The sequence below is a fragment of the Propithecus coquereli genome, unplaced genomic scaffold (genome assembly GCF_000956105.1).
Source record: "Propithecus coquereli isolate 6110/MARCELLA unplaced genomic scaffold, Pcoq_1.0 Scaffold2491, whole genome shotgun sequence".
Classification (NCBI taxonomy): Eukaryota; Metazoa; Chordata; class Mammalia; order Primates; family Indriidae; genus Propithecus; species Propithecus coquereli.
Genome location: NW_012148054.1, coordinates 35840 through 54233, shown reverse-complemented (window position 1 = coordinate 54233; position 18394 = coordinate 35840). Strand labels below are relative to the sequence as shown.

Sequence of the window (18394 nt, the reverse complement as noted above, 5' to 3'; positions counted from 1 at the left end):
ACTCACCAAAGATGGGACTTGAGGTTAGACTTAGCCCCCTTTTCCCTGCTGAGGCTTAGCGGAAAAATGGGGGCACAAAGCACTGTATGGTCTGAACCACCAGGGAAAGCTGGTCAAGATAGGAGGGGATGGAAATCTGGAGTTGGCTAGGGTCTTCAGGAGTCAATCATCTAAAAGGGAAAGAAAGAGAAAATCAAGTTAGAGACACCTTCCTTGCTTCGCCTCCCCATTCAGTGACATACCCAGACCACCACACCCCTTCCTTAGACCTAACCCTAATGTAACTCCCTGTCTTCATGACGGTGCCCCTTGGCCTGAGACTGGCCCTAGCCACTTGCTGCCAAACCCTCCCCAGCACACTCTAGAACTGACACAGCCAGGATGCTGCCGTCCACGTTGAGCTCCTCCCGCACTGGCCCTTGGAGTTCAGCATTTGGGGTCAGGAAATGGCTGGCGATCTCCGCCTCCACGGGCGATGGGAAAGGTATGGTGAGGGTGCTGGTGGAGATATGGTTAAGGCCCCATCCACACTATGGATTTTACGTGTGCCTCAGTCCTCCTCCTCATGCCAAGGCAGCCTCTGCCACCACCTCCTACCCCATACCCTTAGGCCGCCCTGGACAGCATGGCCCCCACCCCCTCGCTCCCCTCAAGCTGGTTTTCCCCACCACCACCACAACCAATCAGCCCAGGCCAGGCTCTGCCCAAACCCTCCAGCTGTGGTTTCAGTCCCCACCCACCTGGAGCACCCTGCCCTCAAACCACCCCCAGACCATCCCCTGGCCACCCAGGCCACTGGGGGCTTCTCGAATAGGATATAACTGGAGCGATTGGTTACCTGGGCCTCCAGCTGCAGGCGCAGCATCTCCGCCTGGCCCTGGCACCTGCGGTGCCCGCTCAATCTGAAGAAGGCCTCCGGCGGCAACGCCTGCCTCTCCCGCGACGCCGGGACCCCCACGATCGCCGGGGCCATCAGGATCTTCAGGATCCCCAGGGCCGCCTGGGCCTCCGGGGCCACCAGGACCACCAGGACCACCCGGCTCGACCTGGTCGGCGACACCAACCACTGCAACCGCGGCGCCTGCTGCAGCTGCCGCCACACCTGCGCCTTCGTCCACTGCCTGCACGGCTCCTCCACCCTCAGACTCCGACCCCATCATAAATGCTCCCACCTTCTTCCAGGCAATCTGTGGGGCCTACACGAAGCTCCACCCCAGCATGCAATGCAACTAGGGATACATAGAGCGCCTGCGCAAACAAACGCTGGGCGAGGCCTCCTGGCCAGTGATTGGTTCTCACCAAGACGACCCTGGAGAGCACATAGTTGTCCTAGCCAATGAACGCTCCCTCACAAAGCTCCACCCCTTAGATCACTGTGTAGCCCTAGTGCGCCTGCGCAAACATATCCGCACATGATCTGCTCCAGTCAAGGGAACACTGCTGCAAGCCTTTGACGCCGTGTAGGCTTCCTAGTCAATGAGGCTTCTTTGAACAGCTCTTTGTCCTTTAGAACTACATGGCTCCGCCAATGCACATGCCCAAATACCTGGACCCCTGAGGTCACTTGGGCACATGACTGGTTCCTGCCCAGCCTTCACTCCCAGCCTGCACCGCGGCAAGCGTGCCCTGCAGGCCAGCCTGAGCCAATGAGGGACTGAGCCTCTCTCAGGAACTGAGCTCCGCCGGTAGTGTGTGACTCACTTCGAGCTCCTCAGAGCGCCTGCGCACACCGCCCTGCTCTGCGCCCCTGGAGACCCCAGGTGAGGCCGCTGGGCACGTGACTGGTTCCCGCCCGGCTTGTCCCGAGCGTGTTCTGCAGGCCTGCCTGGAAGGCCGCCCCTGTGCCCGCAGGGCCAACCTCCCCCATGACCAGTCCCCCGTTGTCGGTTGCTGTCAGGGGGACACTGAGGTGCCCTTCCGAGGTTGCGCACTTAAAAGCCGGGCGCGACCAGGGCTCCCCCGTGTGCCTGTGCGAACCGGCTTCTGCTGAGGACTTCAGGCACCCGGCTGCTTCCTTCTGCCACTGGCCCCCGTCGTCCGCGGGTTCTGGCAGCGGGTCGGGCGCCCCCGGGCCAAGCCCGTCCGGTCCGCGGGTCTCCCCTGCGCGCGCGCGCACGCGGGCCTCGGGATGCGGAGCAGTCACTCCCAGTCCCCGCCTGTCCTCGGGGAGCGCCCAGGCCAGTCCCTGGGGCTGGGACGGGCCTTGCTCCTTCAGCGACACGGGTCACTGCCCTGCCCTCGTGCCCGCCTCGCCTGTGGGGGTGGGGTAGGCTGGGGGCCCCACCGCCTCCCGCCAGCCAGGGGCTCCCAGGCTCCGGGCACACCGCGGCGCCTCCGGGCCTGGCCCAGGTGGACGTGGACGGGAGGGACCGGCTGGACCGAGGGCTGCCGGAGGGAGGAGCCACCACCCCTCGGGGCAGATCCCAGTGGCTTCGTCCATCCCCTGCTGGCACAGCCCTCGTGGCGTCTCCCTCCCCTAGGAACAAAGTCTTGCGGCTGTCTGGGGGGCTGGAGGTGCCAGGGGCCCTCAACTGGGAGGTGACCCTGTGTCTGCTGGCCTGCTGGGTGCTCGTCTACTTCTGTGTCTGAAATCCAGGCCACTGTATCCCCACCGCATGCTCGATAATCCTCCCCACCCTCCAAATTCAGGCACCAGCAGCCTTCCCTCTTTTCAATATTTGCTTCCTGGACACTATGGTTCTTTTGTCTGTTGTGTATATTTTTATACTTGTTATGTCTTCTTCATGAACACATTACAATGTCTTCAGTATTGATGATTGTTTTGCCAATGTATAAGGCCCTTCTTTATCTCTTGTAACAATTTTTTGACTTAAAGTTAATTTGTTTGATAATAGTGTAGCTACCCCAGATCTCTTGGATACAAAGTGAGCCTTTTGTAGACAATATATAGTCTCAGCATAGTTTTTTTGTTGTTGTTGTTGTTATTTTGAGACAGAGTCTTGCTCTGCTGCCTGGGCTAGAGTGCTATGACGTCAGCCTAGCTCACAGCAACCTCAAACTCCTGGGCTCAAGCAATCCTTCTGCCTCAGCCTTCCAAGTAGCTGGGACTACAGGCATGCGCCACCATGCCCGGCTAATTTTTTCTATATATTTTAGTTGTCCAGCTAATTTCTTTCTATTTTTTAGTAGAGACAAGGTCTCACTCTTGCTCAGGCTGGTCTCAAACTCCTGGCCTTGAGCAATCCTCCTGCCTCGGCCTCCCAGAGTGCTAGGATTACAGGAGTGAGCCACCGCGCCTGACCTCAACATAGTTCTTAATCCATTCTATCAATGTCTGTCTTTTGATCAGGGAGTTTTAATCCATTAACATTTATAGTAATTATTAATAAAGAATGTTTCGTTTCTGCCATTTTACTATTTGTTTTCTATATATCTTGTCTTTGTTCCTCATGTCCTCCTTTACTGCCTTCTTTTGTGTTTAATTGATTTTTATAGTTTATTTTTTTATTCCCTTTCATTTACCTTTATGTATACTTTTTAGTTTTCTTTTAAAAAATTTTTTGTTTTTAATTATGAGTAGATGATACTTGTATATATTTATAGGGTACATGTGATGTTTTGGTACAGGCATACAGTGTGTAATAATCAAATCAGAGTAATTGGGGTGTACATCACCTCAAGCATTATATAATTTCTTCCTGTTAGGAACATTCCAATTCTACTTTTTTAGTTATTTAAAAATATACAGTAATTTATTGTTGACTATAGTCACCCTGTTGTGCTGTCAAATGCTAGAACTTGTTCATTCTATATAAGCATATTTTTGCATCCATTAATCATCTCTATATCCCCTTCCCACTACCCTTCCTAGCCTCTGGTAACTACCATTCTACTCTGTATCTCCAGAGGTTCAATTGTTTTCATTTTTAGATCCCATATATGAGGGAGAACATGCAAAATTTCTCTTTCTGTGCTTGGCTTATTTCACTTAACATAATGTTCTCCAGTTCCATCCATGTTGTTGCAAAACACAGGATTTCATTCTTTTTTATGGCTGAATAATATTCCATTGTGTATCTGTACCACATTTTCTTTATCCATTCATTCACTGATATTCACTTAGGTTGACTCCAAATCTTGACTATTGTGAATAGTGCTACAATAAACATGGGAGTGCAGACATCTCTTCAATATACTGATTTCTTTTCTTTTGGATATATACCCAGCAGGGGAATTACTGGATCATACAGCAGTTCTATTTTTAGTTTTCTGAGGAACCTCCTTACTGTTCTCCATAGTGGCTGTACCAGTTTACATTGCCACCAACAGTGCACGAGCATTCCCCTTTGTCCGCATCCTTGTCAGCATCCGTTATTTTTTTCCTTTTGATAAGTCATTTTAACTGGGGGAGATGATGTCTCCATTGTCGTTTTGATTTGAATTTCTCTGATGACTAATAATGTTGAGCATTTTTCATATGCCTGTTGGCCATTTGTATGTCTTCTTTTGAAAAATATCTATTCAGATCTTTTGCTCATTTTTAACCAGATTAATTCATTTTTTCCTATTGAGTCATTTGAGCTCCTTACATATTCTAGTTATTAATCCCTTGTCAGACATGTAGTTTGCAAAGCAAATATATTCTCCCATTCTGTGAGCTGTCTCTTCACTTGGTTGTCTGTTCCCTTTGCTGTGCAGAAGATTTTTAGCTTAATATAATACCATTTGTCCATTTTTGCTTTGGTTGCCTGTGCTTTTGAGGTACTACTCAAGCAATCTTTGTCAATGTCCTGAAGCATTTCTCCAAAGTTTTCTTCTAGTAGTTTCATAGTTTCAGGTCTTAGATTTAAGTCTTTAATTCATTTTGATTTAAGTATTGTATATGGCAAGAGATAGGAGTCTAGGTTCATTCTTCTGCTTGTGGATATCCAGTTTCCCCTGCGCCATTTATTGAAGAGACTGTCCTTTCCCCAGTGTATGTTCTTGGAAACTTTGTTGAAGATAAGCTCACTATAGAAGTGTGGATTTATTTCTGGGTTCTGTATTTTTGTCCATTGGTCTATGTGTCTGTTTTTATGCCAGTACCATCCTGTTTTGTTTACTACAGCTCTGTAGTATAATTTGAAGTCAAGTAATGTGATTCTTCCAGTTTTATTCTTTTTGCTCAGGATGGCTTTGGCTATTCAGGGTCTTTTGTGATTCTGTATGTTTTAGGATTATTTTTTCTATTTCTGTGAAGAATGTCATTGATATTTTGATAGGGTTTGCATTGAATCAGTAGATTACCTTGGGTAGTATGGGCATTTTAACTATATTGATTATTCCAATCCATGAACATGAAATATCTTTTCATTTTTTGTGTCCTCTTCAGTTTATTTCATCAATGTTTTATAGTTTTTATTGTAAAGATCTTTCACTTTTTTGGTTAAGTTTATTCCTAGGCATTTTATTTTATTTGTACCTATTATAAATGGGATTATTTTCTTGGTTTCATTTTCATGTTGTTTGCTGTTAGAATATATAAATACTACTGATTTTTGTATCTTGATTGTGTATGCTGCAACTTAACTGAATTTGTTTATCAGTTCTAAGTTTTTTGGTGGAGTGTTTAAGTTTCTCTAAATATAAGATCATGTCATCTGCAAACAAGGATAATTCAACTTCTTCCTTTCCAATTTGGATTCCCTTTATTGTTCTTCCTTCTCCTCCTTCTCCTCCTCCTCCTCCTCCTCCTCCTCCTCCTCCTGCTCTTCTTCTTCTTTCTTCTTCTTCTTCTTCTCTTTCTCCTCCTCCTCCTCCTCCTTCTTCTTCTTCTTCTTTTCTTCTTTCTTCTTCTTTTCTTTTTTATTTTTTGTCTTATTTCTCTGGCTAGGATTTGCAGTACTATGGTGAATAACAGTGGTGAAAGTGGCGATCCTTGTTTTGTTCCAGATCTTAGAGGAAAGACTTTGGGTTTTTTCCCATTCCATGTGAGACTAGCTGTGGGTCTCCTGTATATAGCTTTTATCATGTTGAGGTATGTTCCCTCTATACCCAGTGTTTTGAAAGTTCTTATCAGAAAGTGATGTTTAATTTTATCGAATGCTTTTCTAGCATCAATTGAAATGATCATATGGTTTCTAGCCTTCATTTTGTTGATATGATGTCTCGCATTGATTTATTTGCATATGTTGAACCATCCTTGCATTCCCCAAATGAATCCCACTTGATCATAATGATCTTTTTAATGTGTTGTTGAATTTGATTTGCTAGTATTTTGTTGAGAATTTTTGCAATTGTGTTCATCAGAGATATTGGCTTATACTTTTCTTTTTGTGTGTGTGTCTTTGTCCGGTTTTAGTATCAGGGTGATACTGGCATAGTAAAATAAGTTCGGAAATATTACCGCCCCTTCTATTTTTGGAAAGACTTTGAGCAGGAATGGTATTAGTTCTTCTTTAAATGTTTGGTAGAATTCAGCAGTGAAGCCGTGAACTTCTGTGCTTTTCTTTTATGGAAGACTTTTTATTACTGCTTCTATTTCATCACTTGTTATTGATTTATTTTGGTTTTGGATTTCTTCCTGGTTCAATCTTGGTAGGTTGTATGTTTCTAGGAATTTATCCATTTCTTCTAGGTTTTCCAATTCATTGGCTTATGGTTGCTGATAGTAGTTTCTTATGACCCTTTGAATTTCTATGGTATCAGTTTTAATGTCTCCTTTTTGATCTCTGATTTTATTTATTTGGGTCTGCTCTATTTTTTTCTTAGTCTGGCTAAAAGTTTGTCAATTTTTTTATCTTTTTTTAAAAAAAACTAACGTTTGGTTTCATTGATGCTTTGTATTTTTTTGTTTTAATTTCATTTATTTCTGCTCTGATCTTTCTTATTTCCCTTCTTCTCCTAATTTTGGGTTTGGTTTGCTCTTGCCTTTCTAGCAATTTAAGATGAATCATTTTTATTTGACATTTTTCTGCTTTTTTGATGTAGATGCTTATTGCTGTAAATTTTCCTCTTATTACTGTTTTTTCTGTATCCCATTGGTTTTGGTATATTGTGTTTCCATTTTCATTTGTTTCAAGAATTTTTTTCATTTTCTTCTTAATCTCTTCATTGACCCATTGGTCATTCAGGAGAATGTTGTTTAATTTCCATGTATTTGTAGTTTCCAAGGTTCCTATTGTTATTGATTTCTAGTTTTATTCCAATCAGAGAAAATACTTGATATGAATTCAACTTTTTTCAATTTTCTAAGACATTTTTTGTGGCCTAACATGTGGTCTATCACTGAGAATGATCTATGTACTGATGAGAAGAATGTGTATTTTGTAGCTGTTGGATGAAATGTTCTTGAAACTTCTATTAGTTCCATTGGTCTATAGTACATATTAAGTCAGATGTTTCTTTGTTGATTTTCTGTCTGGCTGATCTGTTCAATGCTGAAAGTAGGATGTTGATGTCTCCAGCTATTATTGTATTTGTGTCTATTTCTGTCTTTGGTTCTAATAACATTTGCCTTATATACCTGGGTGCTTCAGTTTTGGGTGCACATATATTTACAATTGTTATATCCTCTTACTGAATTTATCCCTTTATCATTATATAAGGCCCTTCTTTGTCTCTTTTTACAGTTTTTGTCTTGAAATCTATTTTATTGACATAAGTACAGCTACTTCTGCTGCTTTTTTTGCTTTCCATTTGCATGGAATATTTTTTTCCTTCCCTTTATTTTCAGTCCATGTGTGTTTTTACAGGTGAAGTGAATTTCTTATATGACAGCATATAGTTGGGTCTTGTTTTTTTATCCATTCAGCCACTCTGTGTCTTTCGATTGGAGAGTTTAATCCATTTGCATTCAATGTTATTATTATAAGTAAGGACTTACTACTGTCATGTTGTCATTTGATTTCTAGTTGTTTGTGATCCTCCCTTCCTCCCTTCTTTCCTTCCTTCCTTCTTTCATGTCTTCTTTTGTGTAAAAGTGATTTTCTCTGGTAGTGTTTTAATTTATTGCTTTCAATTTTTTGTGTAACAATTTATATGTTAATTTTACTACAATCTAGTTTTACTTAATACCAGTTTAACTTCAATAGTATACAAAAATCTGTTCCTATACAACTCTGTCCTTCCCCATTTGTGTTATTACTGTCATAATTTGCATCTTTCTACATTTTGTTCATATTAGTATAGATTTATGATATTTTTATTAGGTCATATGAAATGTCCAATTTTGAATCAAAAATGTAGTTTATTGGCCGGGCGCGGTGGCTCACGCCTGTAATCCTAGCTCTCTGGGAGGCCAAGGCGGGTGGATTGTTTGAGCTCAGGAGTTCGAGACCAGCCTGAGCAAGAGCGAGACCCCGTCTCTACTAAAAATAGAAAGAAATTAATTGGACAACTAAAAATATATAGAGAAATTAGCCAGGCATGGTGGCGCATGCCTGTAGTCCCAGCTACTTGGGAGGCTGAGGCAGGAGGATCGCTTGAGCCCAGGAGTTTGAGGTTGCTGTGAGCTAGGCTGATGCCACAGCACTCACTCTAGCCTGGGCAAAAGAGTGAGACTCTGTCCCAAAAAAAAAAAATGTAGTTTATTATATCTCAAACAAAAATCAGTACAATTAATCAAAGTATGCACCTGAAATCTCGACACAATTTTGGCATCTTAATAGTAGCTTGTTTATGCCAGCAGCGAAGAAGCCTGGAGAGTGAGTGGTGAGGAAATCGTGAAAGGCATTTTCCACAGCTTGTTGAGAATTGAATATTTTTCCTTGCAAGAAGTGGTCCAAAGCCTGGAAGAAGTGGTCCAAAGCCTGGAAGAAGTGGCAGTCAGTTGGTGCAAGGTCTGGTGAATGTGGTGGATGACAGAGAGTTTCCAAGTCCAGCTACCGTAGTTTGAGCAGCATTGTTTTTTGTGACATGCAATCTTGCAAGAGGATTGGCCTGTCTCTATTGACCAGTCTTGGCTGGTTAATCTCAAGCATCCTCATCATTTCGTCCAATTGGTTGCAGTAGACATTTGCTGTAATTGATTGACCAGGTTTCGTGAAGCTGTAGTGGATAATGCCAGCGCTTGGCCACCAAACAGACACCATTAGCTTTTTGTGATGAATGTTTGGTTTTGGACTGTGTTTCAACACTTCATCTTTATCCAACCATTGTGCCGAATGCTTGAGATCATAAAAAATAATCCATCGTTCACCACATGTAGCAATACCATGGAGAAATTGTTTGCCCTTTATGTTGTGACAGCAAAGAAAGGCAAGCTTCCAGACGATTTCTCTTCTGATGCTTGTTTAATTCATGTGGAACCCATCTATCCAGCTTCTTTGCTTTGCCCATTTGTTTCAAATGGCCCAATATTGTTGGAATAGTAACTTCAAACCTTGCTGCTAATTTATGCATAGGTTGAAGTGGATTTGCTTCCACTACAGCTTTCAGCTTATCATTATCCACCTTGGTCTCAGGTCGCTCATGTAGCTCATTTTCAAAATTAAAATCACCATAATGGAACTTCTCAAACCGTCCACGTACCATGTGTTCATTAGCCACATCCTTCCCAAACACTTTGTTTATATTTCAAGCTGTCTGCACTGCATTAGTTCCACGATGGAACTCATATTCAAAAATAACACAAATTTTTTACTTACCCATGGTTTCACAAAAATTGCTCTAAAAAAATTGGAAAGAAAATCACAAGCCAAAACATGTATTTGAAAGAATGAGAATGTACCTTCACAATAAAAAAAAAACAAGAAGTGTCAAAGTGAAATTTCAGAAATATCAACTGTCAAACTTAGTATTTAAGGAAATCAGCCATTCCATACTTAATAACATAAAATTTTAAATAATATAGGAAAATAGAGGAGTTACAAAACAAAGATGCATTAATGCTGACATTTATGTTTATCTATATAGCTACTTTTGCTAGTGTTCTTTATTATTTCTTCTGGCTTTGAGTTATTGTGCCATGTTCTTCATTTCAGCCTGAAGAACTCCTCCTAGCATTTCTTTTTTTTTATTTTTTTATTTTTTTTTATTTCAGCATATTATGGGGGTACAGATGTTTAGGTTACGTAGGTTGCCCTTGCCCCCCTGCCCCCCCAAGTCCAAGCTTCAAGCGTGTCCATCCCCTGGGTGGTGCGCATCACACTCATTGTTTATAGCATTTCTTTTAAGGCAGGACTATTAGTGATTAAATCTCTCTGCTTTTGTTTTTTGGGGGAATGTCTTGATTTCTATTTTCGAGTTTGCTGATTATTTCTTTTGCTTGCTCAAATCTGCTTTTGAAACCTAACAAATTTTTGTTTGTTTGTTTCAGGGTATTATGAGGGTACTCTAACAAATTTTTCATTCTCATTATTGTAGTTTTTAGCTCCATAATTTCTATTTGATTCCTTTTTTAATAATTTCTACCTCTTTATTGGTATTCTTCATTTGTTGAATACCCTTCTTGTGGTTTCCTTTAGTTGTTTATCCATTTTAGCTCTTTGGCCAAATTTAGGACGGTTGATTCAGTTTTTGTCTAGTTAGCCTAATGTCTGTACTTCCTTAGAGAGAGTTTTTGTTCATTTTTTTCCTGCGAATGGGCTACACTTCCTTTTTTCTTTACATGCTCATTATTTTTGCTTGTAATTGGACATTTTGAATAATATAATGTGGCATTTTGAAAATAGATTCTTCCTCCTTTCAGAGAGTTTGTTGTTGTGCCTGCTGTGGATTGTAGTTGCTTCTCTGTTTGGTGACTTTTCCAAAGTGTTTTTTTAAAATTGTATTCTTTGTTATGTGTGATCTCTGAAGTCTCTCTTAATTTAGCTTATGGTTAGCTAGTGGTTTGACAGACATTTTCTTAAATGTCTGGAGCCAAACAAAACAAAACAAAACAATTACTCTTTCAGTTTTTGCAGAATGGCTGTGTGTTGGGGCACTCCTTCAACACTCAAGTCTATGTACAACTTGCTACAGCCTTACATTCCTGGTTGTGCAGAGCCTAAAGATCAGCTGGAGGTAAAAGTTTATCTTCCTCTTTGGTCCAGCCCTGGGCATGAGTGTGGAATTTTAGATTCCTTGTTGTACATGAAAGCTTCTCAAAGCCCTTATTACATAAAGTAAATCTCTCCTTAGTTCTTCCTCCAAGGCTTTCAGTGTACTTGTTGTTTGCCCCAACAGTAATCTTTTGCTCCAGGAAGGATCAGTTTATTTAATTATATTTCAGTGCATACCAGGAGTTCCCTCTGCATAGGTACTTCTCCATCTTGAGAGAGTATTGACTTGATTGAAAGAAACAAAAGAAGTTTGTATCAGTCCCTCAAGAATTCTATAGACATGTTCAAATGAATGTAATACCTTGGGAGCACGGTCCACTCTACTCCCTATAGAACCAAGTGCCCAACCAGGAATATGGGCTGTCATCTTCAAAACCACCACTGCCCAAGGAGCAAAGTAGAGCAAGGTGAAGTTAAAGCACCATAAAGTTCCCGAACAATGTGAAGTCGCCTTTTTCTTCACACTTGATCTTAGCCAAAAGGCCGAGAAGTGATAATCACCTTTTTCTTGATTTATCATTTTCTTGGTTGCTGGAAATCTTTGGCTATTTCTATGATTTCTGACAAAGTTGATTCTGACAGTTTTTGTTTATTGCTTCAGTATTTCTGTGAAGGGACAGGACCCTGGAGCTTCCTTTTCTGCTATTTTTGCTGATGTCATTTCTTGGCTTTTCTTTTTGAAGGGTAGAGGAAAGACTGGGTTGGAAAGTAGCACTGGGAGGGAGGAGGGGGGTCACTGAATCTGCCTCCTGCCCATGAGGTATACAGGTTGTGGGTTGTGAGAGGAAAAGACAGTCTTCCCTGGAGAGGGCTGGGAGAAGGCAGTGCCCTCGGGGACAGAGGAGTCAAGGTCCCATCAAGGCGGAGGGCAGAGGAATGCCTTTAGAAGAGATCGCGTACACATTATATGAGTTCCAGAGAGCACAGGGAAAGGGTTGGGATGCCAGGGGGAGGTTTGGGTGAGGCAATTTGCATGGGGAGAATATGTTCAGACTCTGGTGCTTTGAAAATAGACTTTTATTCTAGTTTCACTAAGGGTTTTAAAAATCAAGAAGGAATGTCAGATTTTAGAAGCTCCATTTTAGCATCCATTAGATTTATAATATGGTTTTTCTCCTTCCATCAATTAGTGTGGTTAATTGCATCAGTAGGAGTCATAATATCCATCATTCTTATATTTCTATTTGCTGCATTATCCCTTCAGCATACTGACTTTTGCCTCACCATCCTTTTGTGCGTATGCTGCTGCTGCTGCCTGGTTTTAGTTTCAGTGTTATGCAGGCTTGAGGCTCCGGGGATTCAGCAGTGAACCAGATAGACGTGGTTCCTTCCTTTGCAGACTTTTAGAATTTGAGAAGGGGGTTAGGGAGCTGACAATCTGACGAATTTAAAGACTTTGCTCTTAAAAACGCCTGGATCAAAATCATGGAGTAATTATTTTCAGGTGGAGACACATGACATCTTTTTCAGTTTCTCCCATGGGTATTTGTCTGGCCATCATCTAGCCTTTCTTGAGTCAACATTTTAAAATCATATTTTATATTTACGGTTTTCCATTTCATCTGGATTTTAGCTTTATGAGTGTAGATCTGTCCATCTAGTGCAATCACACCACATGAGCATGTGGCCTTTGTGGATTCCATGACATAAACCCAAGAAGGTGAGACAAAGACCCAGGGACATAAGTTCTTAGACATGCTCTTTTGTATGACAATGCTTTGAGTGTGAGCCCCAATTGTGCCTGTGCCTCAAACGTTGTCCACCACAGAAACCTCTTGAAAGGCCTGTCAACATCCACGTAGCACAGTTTAGAAAATTTATACATGTTTATTGTTGAAAAAAGATGCAAGTTAAGATCTAACACCCCAGAGATAACCACTGTTAGTTAGCATTTTGGTGAATATCCTTCCAGACGTGTATATATGCCTCCGTCTAAGTGCACGCGCACACACACACAGGTTTTACCTTAATGGTCACCACCCAGACCCCGACATAGATAAAGTAAAAAGGGCCATAAGGATCCAACCATACTCCTCTTGTGGGGGGTTCCCACTGTGACAAGTCCACTGCCCTTGCTGTCTCTCCCCACTCTCCCCATGCCCCCGGCCTTATTTTCAGTTCTCTTTGTCTTCTTCTCTGCCTGGTTCTTCTTTCCTTCCGGGGAAGCGAGAGGAGGTCCTGACCGAGGTCAGCCACAGAGAGAGTCTCAGAAGCACCCCACCCCCGGCCCCCTCAGACTCCCGGTGACTGTCCTTACAGTTGGAGATGCTGCCACAAGCATCACGAAGTATGATTTCAGCCAATGACAGTAAATTTCATGCCATGCATGTTTTCTCAGGTTGCCTCTGCTCTCGTTGACAGATGTATTTCCAATGAGTATTTATAGAAACCGGAATCCATGGTGAGAGGCAATGTAACCATCATCTCAGAATTCCTCCTCCGGGGACTGTCAGAGGTGCCTGAGCATCAGCCTCTTCTCTTCAGCCTGTTCCTATCCATGTACCTGGTCACCGTGTTGGGCAACCTGCTCATCGTCCTGGCCCATAAGTTCTACCCTTAACCTCCACACCCCCATGTACTTCTTCATAGCCAACCTGTCCTGTGTCGACATCTGCTTCACCTCTGTCACCATACCAAAGACGCTGCTCAACATCCAAACTCAGAGCCAATCCATTCCCTACACTGGATGCCTCACTCAGATGTATTTTCTCATTTTGTTTCTCAAACTGGACAATACCCTCTTGGCAGTGACGGTGTATGACAGATTTGTAGCCATATGTCACCCCCTTCACTATGCCACAACCGTGAGCCCCAAATTCGGTATCACCTCAGCGTCTGTGGCTGTGATTGTCACAGACGTCTACCCCTTGATCCACACCCTCCTTATGGATACGTTGTCATTCTGTGCAAGCATGAGAATTCACCATATTTTCTGTGAGCTGTATGCATTGCTGAAGCTTTCCTGCTCAGATACCCACATCAGTGAGTTGGTTGTTTACACCCTAGAGAGCATTCTTTTTGTCACTCCCTTCCTCCTTATTTCTCTTTCCTACACGTACATTTTCTCAGCCATCCTGAGACTGCGTTCTCCGCAGAGCAAGTGTAAAGCCTTTTCTACTTGTAGTTCTCACCTTGCGGTGGTGTCCTTGCTCTACGGGACCCTGTTGGGGGTCTATCTGAGGCCTTCCTCCTCCTACACAGCTGAGGACTCCATGGCCACAGTGTTGTATGCAGTGGTGGCTCCTATGCTCAACCCCTTCATTTACAGCCTAAGGAATAAGGACATGAAAGGAGCCCCAAGAGGCCTCCTCAGCTGGAGAAAGGTCTGCTCTTGGTGACAGCAACTCCTGCCTCCGAGCAAAGATGCCTTGTCTTCTCCTCCTCCTCTTCCTGTGGGAGGGGCTGTCCCGAAGGTGGACCCGACAGGTGTCCAGCTCTGCCCGGTTTTCCTGCTGCCATCAGGTTCCTCGGCTCGTTTCACCAATACTCCCCGAGTGGCTCTCGCGTGCCAGGCCCTGCAGGACAGCTGGTTGGCATGGAGACCTCACCTCCCATCCTTTCTATGTCCTCCACGGTCCCTCTCAGACCCTGCCTGCCCCACGAATTGTTACCACAGCCCCTGTCCTCGTGGGAGACTCATAACAAGTAGCGGAGCACCTTATGGGCGCTGGCCAGTGTTTGGAGCAGTTGTGTGTCTCTAATTACTCGCTGTCCAAATCGCCCTGTGCATGAGATGCCGTCATCACCCCCATCTCCTAGATGCGGAAAGGGAGGCCCAGAGAAGGGAGGTGGCATCCCAACGTCTGCTCGTGTAGGAATTCTTTTACTTGCTGAGTTCACAGAGAACATTCTCAGGTGAAGTGAGGACAGTGGCTCCACCACCACGTCCAGACCTATGCATAGGGTAGAGATAACGGCGGTGTGGCCTTTCCGGGTGCCTTTCTCCCCAGGGACGGAAGGGACCGTGGCCCACCCCACGTGCTCTCGTGCAAGATGGCCCTGACGGCCTCCTGGTGCCAGGCGGGGTCTGGGTCCCGTCCCTTGGATCTGGGAGTGCGTGGGACCGCTTCCACTGGTGGAATACAGTGAGAGTGATGCCGTGTGACTTCGGAGCTCGGTGGCAAACGGCTGTGCAGCTTCTGGAGTGTTCCCTGGAATACGCGCTCGGGCTACCCTGAGCTGCCTGGAAGAAGGTGGACAGCCTGGGGCCGGCAGGCTGCGAGGAAGCTACACTGCGTGGAGGGGCCACACGGGGCTATGCCGGTCCACTGGGCCCAGCCACCGCAGGCGAGTGAGGAGGGAATGAGGCCTTGACGGGTTCCAGCCCCCACGTGCTGGAGCCTTCCCCACCGAGGCCGCACACCTTGCGGAGTAGAGACCACAAGTCCCCACTCGTGCCCTGCCTGAATTCCTGGCCCGCTGAACCTGCGTGCGGGACGAAACGGTTGTGTGATTAAGATACGACGCTGTTGCATCTACCCAAAAGAACAAAAGACATTCTATAAAAAAGACATCTGCTCTCAAATGTTTATAGCAGGACAATTCACAATTGCAAAGATGTGGAAACAACCCGAGTGCTCATCAGTACATGAGTGGATTAATAAAATGTGGTATATGTATACCATGGAGTACTATTCAGCTATAAGAAACAATGGTGATATAGCACCTCTTGTATTTTCCTGGATAGAGCTGGAACCCATTCTACTAAGGGAAGTATCCCAAGAATGGAAAAATAAGCACCACATGTACTCACCATCAAATTGGTTTTAACTGATCAACACCTAAGTGCACATGTAGGAATAACATTCATGGGGCGTCCAGCGGATGGGAGGGGGGAGGAGGGGATGGGTGTATATATATACATAATGAGTGTGATGCGCACTGTCTGGTGGATGGACACACTTGAAGCTCTGACGGGGGTGGGGGGGCAAGGGCAATGGACGTAACCTAAACATTTGTACCCCCATAATATGCTGAAATAAAAAAAAAAGATACAATGGTGTCACAAAACTAGACAAGGTTAGCACGGAGAGAGGGGATGGAGACTAAGTGTTTAAAATGCAAAACAATTTTGAATGCAGATGAAAGGGTAATGTCGTAGGCATATAATAACTTCCAAGATTGACTTGAGAAGAGATAGAAAATTTGTTTACACTAAAACCAGAGGGGAGTTGTAGGTCACCAGAGAGTGTGAGTTGGAAACAAAATCAGGCCCAGATGATTTCATCAGAACTGCAAGAAAGAGAAAATTCCTATGTCGTTCAAAATGTTTAAGAGCAGCGGAACACACGGCCTGCGTACCAGTTGATTCTTTAAAATCGATATGGCTGACATCAATCTGGAGAAGAACAGTACACAGGTGTGCACACATGAGCACACAGAAAGAAAAAAGAAATGAAGACGCTAATCATTTGTTAAAGGAGTGTAACACTGTGACTAACCACTTACTCTGTCTTGTCTTCTTAGCACTTACCACTGCCTGAAATCATAATATTATAGGATTTCGTTTACTTCCTTATTGCCTGTCTTCCCCACTAAAACGTGAGCTCCGTGACGCCAGAGACTTTGTCTGCCTCAGTCACCTGACATCAGTAGGTGTTCAGTAAATTTTAGTTGAAGAAAGATCTGAGAGCATGCAATTTACCACCTTGTAATTTTCCGCACTGGGAGGTGGATAAATAAGATGTGAGGATGTGTATATATGTATGTTAACTGGTTTTCCATTGCTAATTTAACTGATATCCATTGAAAAAATTATTAAAAAAAAAAACAGTCCAACAGAAAAAGGGGCCAAGCGCATGAACACAAATTCACAGGAAAAAAAAAATACAAGTGGCTCTTAAACACAGCAGGAGATGGTCAACCTCCCTGACAATTTGAGAAATGTGGATTAAACCTACACTGAGATGTCTTTTTTCAACTCTCAGACACCAGAATCCAAGAAATTAAAATACTTTTCTCTAGAAGGACTCCAGGCTTGCAGTGTTTTATGGACAAAGCTTATATTTTAATGTTCATGAAACATAGAATTACCATATTATGGTCTATTCCAAGCATGAAAAGCTATCTGACTCATTTTTAAGAAGCTACTCTGACCCTGGTATTGAATCATCTCCAACCTAACAGAGAAGAAATCTGTGAGATATGGCCAAAGCCATGTGGGACAAATAGCAACCCTAAATGATTCAGGTAATTAATTAATAAAAAGGATTCAATATAATTGAACTAAGCATTCAAGTCCAGATGCTAGAAAAACGACAATAACAGGAACACAAAAACAAAACACAGAAGGGGGAAACCAATACAGATAAAAGCAATAAGCATCAAAAAACCATGTGGGCCGGTTTTGAAAATGGCGGATTAGGGGCGACCTCCTGGCTCTCTGCTCCCAGAGTGGGAGGTGAAGAACACGGACATCCACATGCGAGTGAGGCGCTCCCCTACAGGATCAGCTTTGTGAATCTACAGAAAAGCAGCGAGGGACAAGCAGTCCCGCGGATATAAGGTGAACTGGAAAAGCGCTCGCAAATTTCCAGAGAGTGCGGGACAAAGGGGAAGGGCAGCGCGGGACGGCCGCTCCCGGTGGCGGGCTGGCCCGGGCACTGAGATCTGACTCACAGGAAGACGACTCTTCCTTTACCAAACCCCACTCCCACGCAGGCAGGGAAGTGCCAGAAGTCAGTGTGAAGTGGTAGCACAGACTGACAAGCGGTGGGGAGCCGAGACAGGAGCGGGGTCCATTTTGAACGCGCCGGAGCACGGCGCTGGGTCAGCATCGGAGGGGAGGGACCGGCCCGAGCGGGCGCTTCCCGGATCGGACTCTGCCCAAGCCCACAGGGGAGAGTTTGGAGGCAGCTTCTTGCCACAGGAGACCACCAGGACTAGATCGGGGGAGGCGAACTCCATAAAAGAGGCTCTACCCGTGGAAATCGCTGAAAGTTCGGCGGGCGCTGGGAGGGACACAGCACAGAGTCCTCCCGCGGATCCATCCAGAGTTGCCGTGGGTAGGGGGGCAGCGAGCTCGGCGGGCAGCCCTGGGAAGCATCTCCAGGAGTCGGCAACGGTGGACCCCGGCTCCGCATGCCCTCCCGGTACAGTCGGTTTCAGCGCTGACTAGCAGGGTGTGGGCAGCCGCAATTCGGGGACCCCAAAGCCTGCGACCACGGGGACTTGTTGCCCGGGCATCCGCCTGAGTCATAGTCGCTGCCTCTGCGGCAGAGCTGGTCGCGCCCTGAGAGGAGAGTAGCACGCGCAGCCACCTTTTCTCCCGAATCTGCGGACAGTCTGTCCCAGCCACAGACTCAAGCCCCGCCTCCGAAAGGGCAGAAAAGGGAGAAAGAGCGATATTGCTGCCGAGTTTCCAGGCGGTCTCCGGCGGCCCTGTTCCATTCAGTCGCTGGCGCTGTCCGCAA

At 44.7% G+C, this 18394-nt stretch overlaps 1 protein-coding gene across 1 annotated transcript; it reads left to right on the top strand.

Annotated features, from left to right (window-relative positions):
- Positions 1-13555: 13555 nt before the first annotated feature.
- On the top strand, positions 13556-14320 carry LOC105812358 (olfactory receptor 1D2-like). The gene has a single exon (XM_012646779.1). It carries the CDS (start codon positions 13556-13558, stop codon positions 14318-14320), a length of 765 nt encoding a protein of 254 aa, XP_012502233.1.
- Positions 14321-18394: the final 4074 nt, after the last annotated feature.

Excerpts from the sequence above, each read along its gene's own strand:
- LOC105812358 (XM_012646779.1), top strand. The coding sequence starts at position 13,556 with ATGTACTTCTTCATAGCCAACCTGTCCTGTGTCGACATCTGCTTCACC.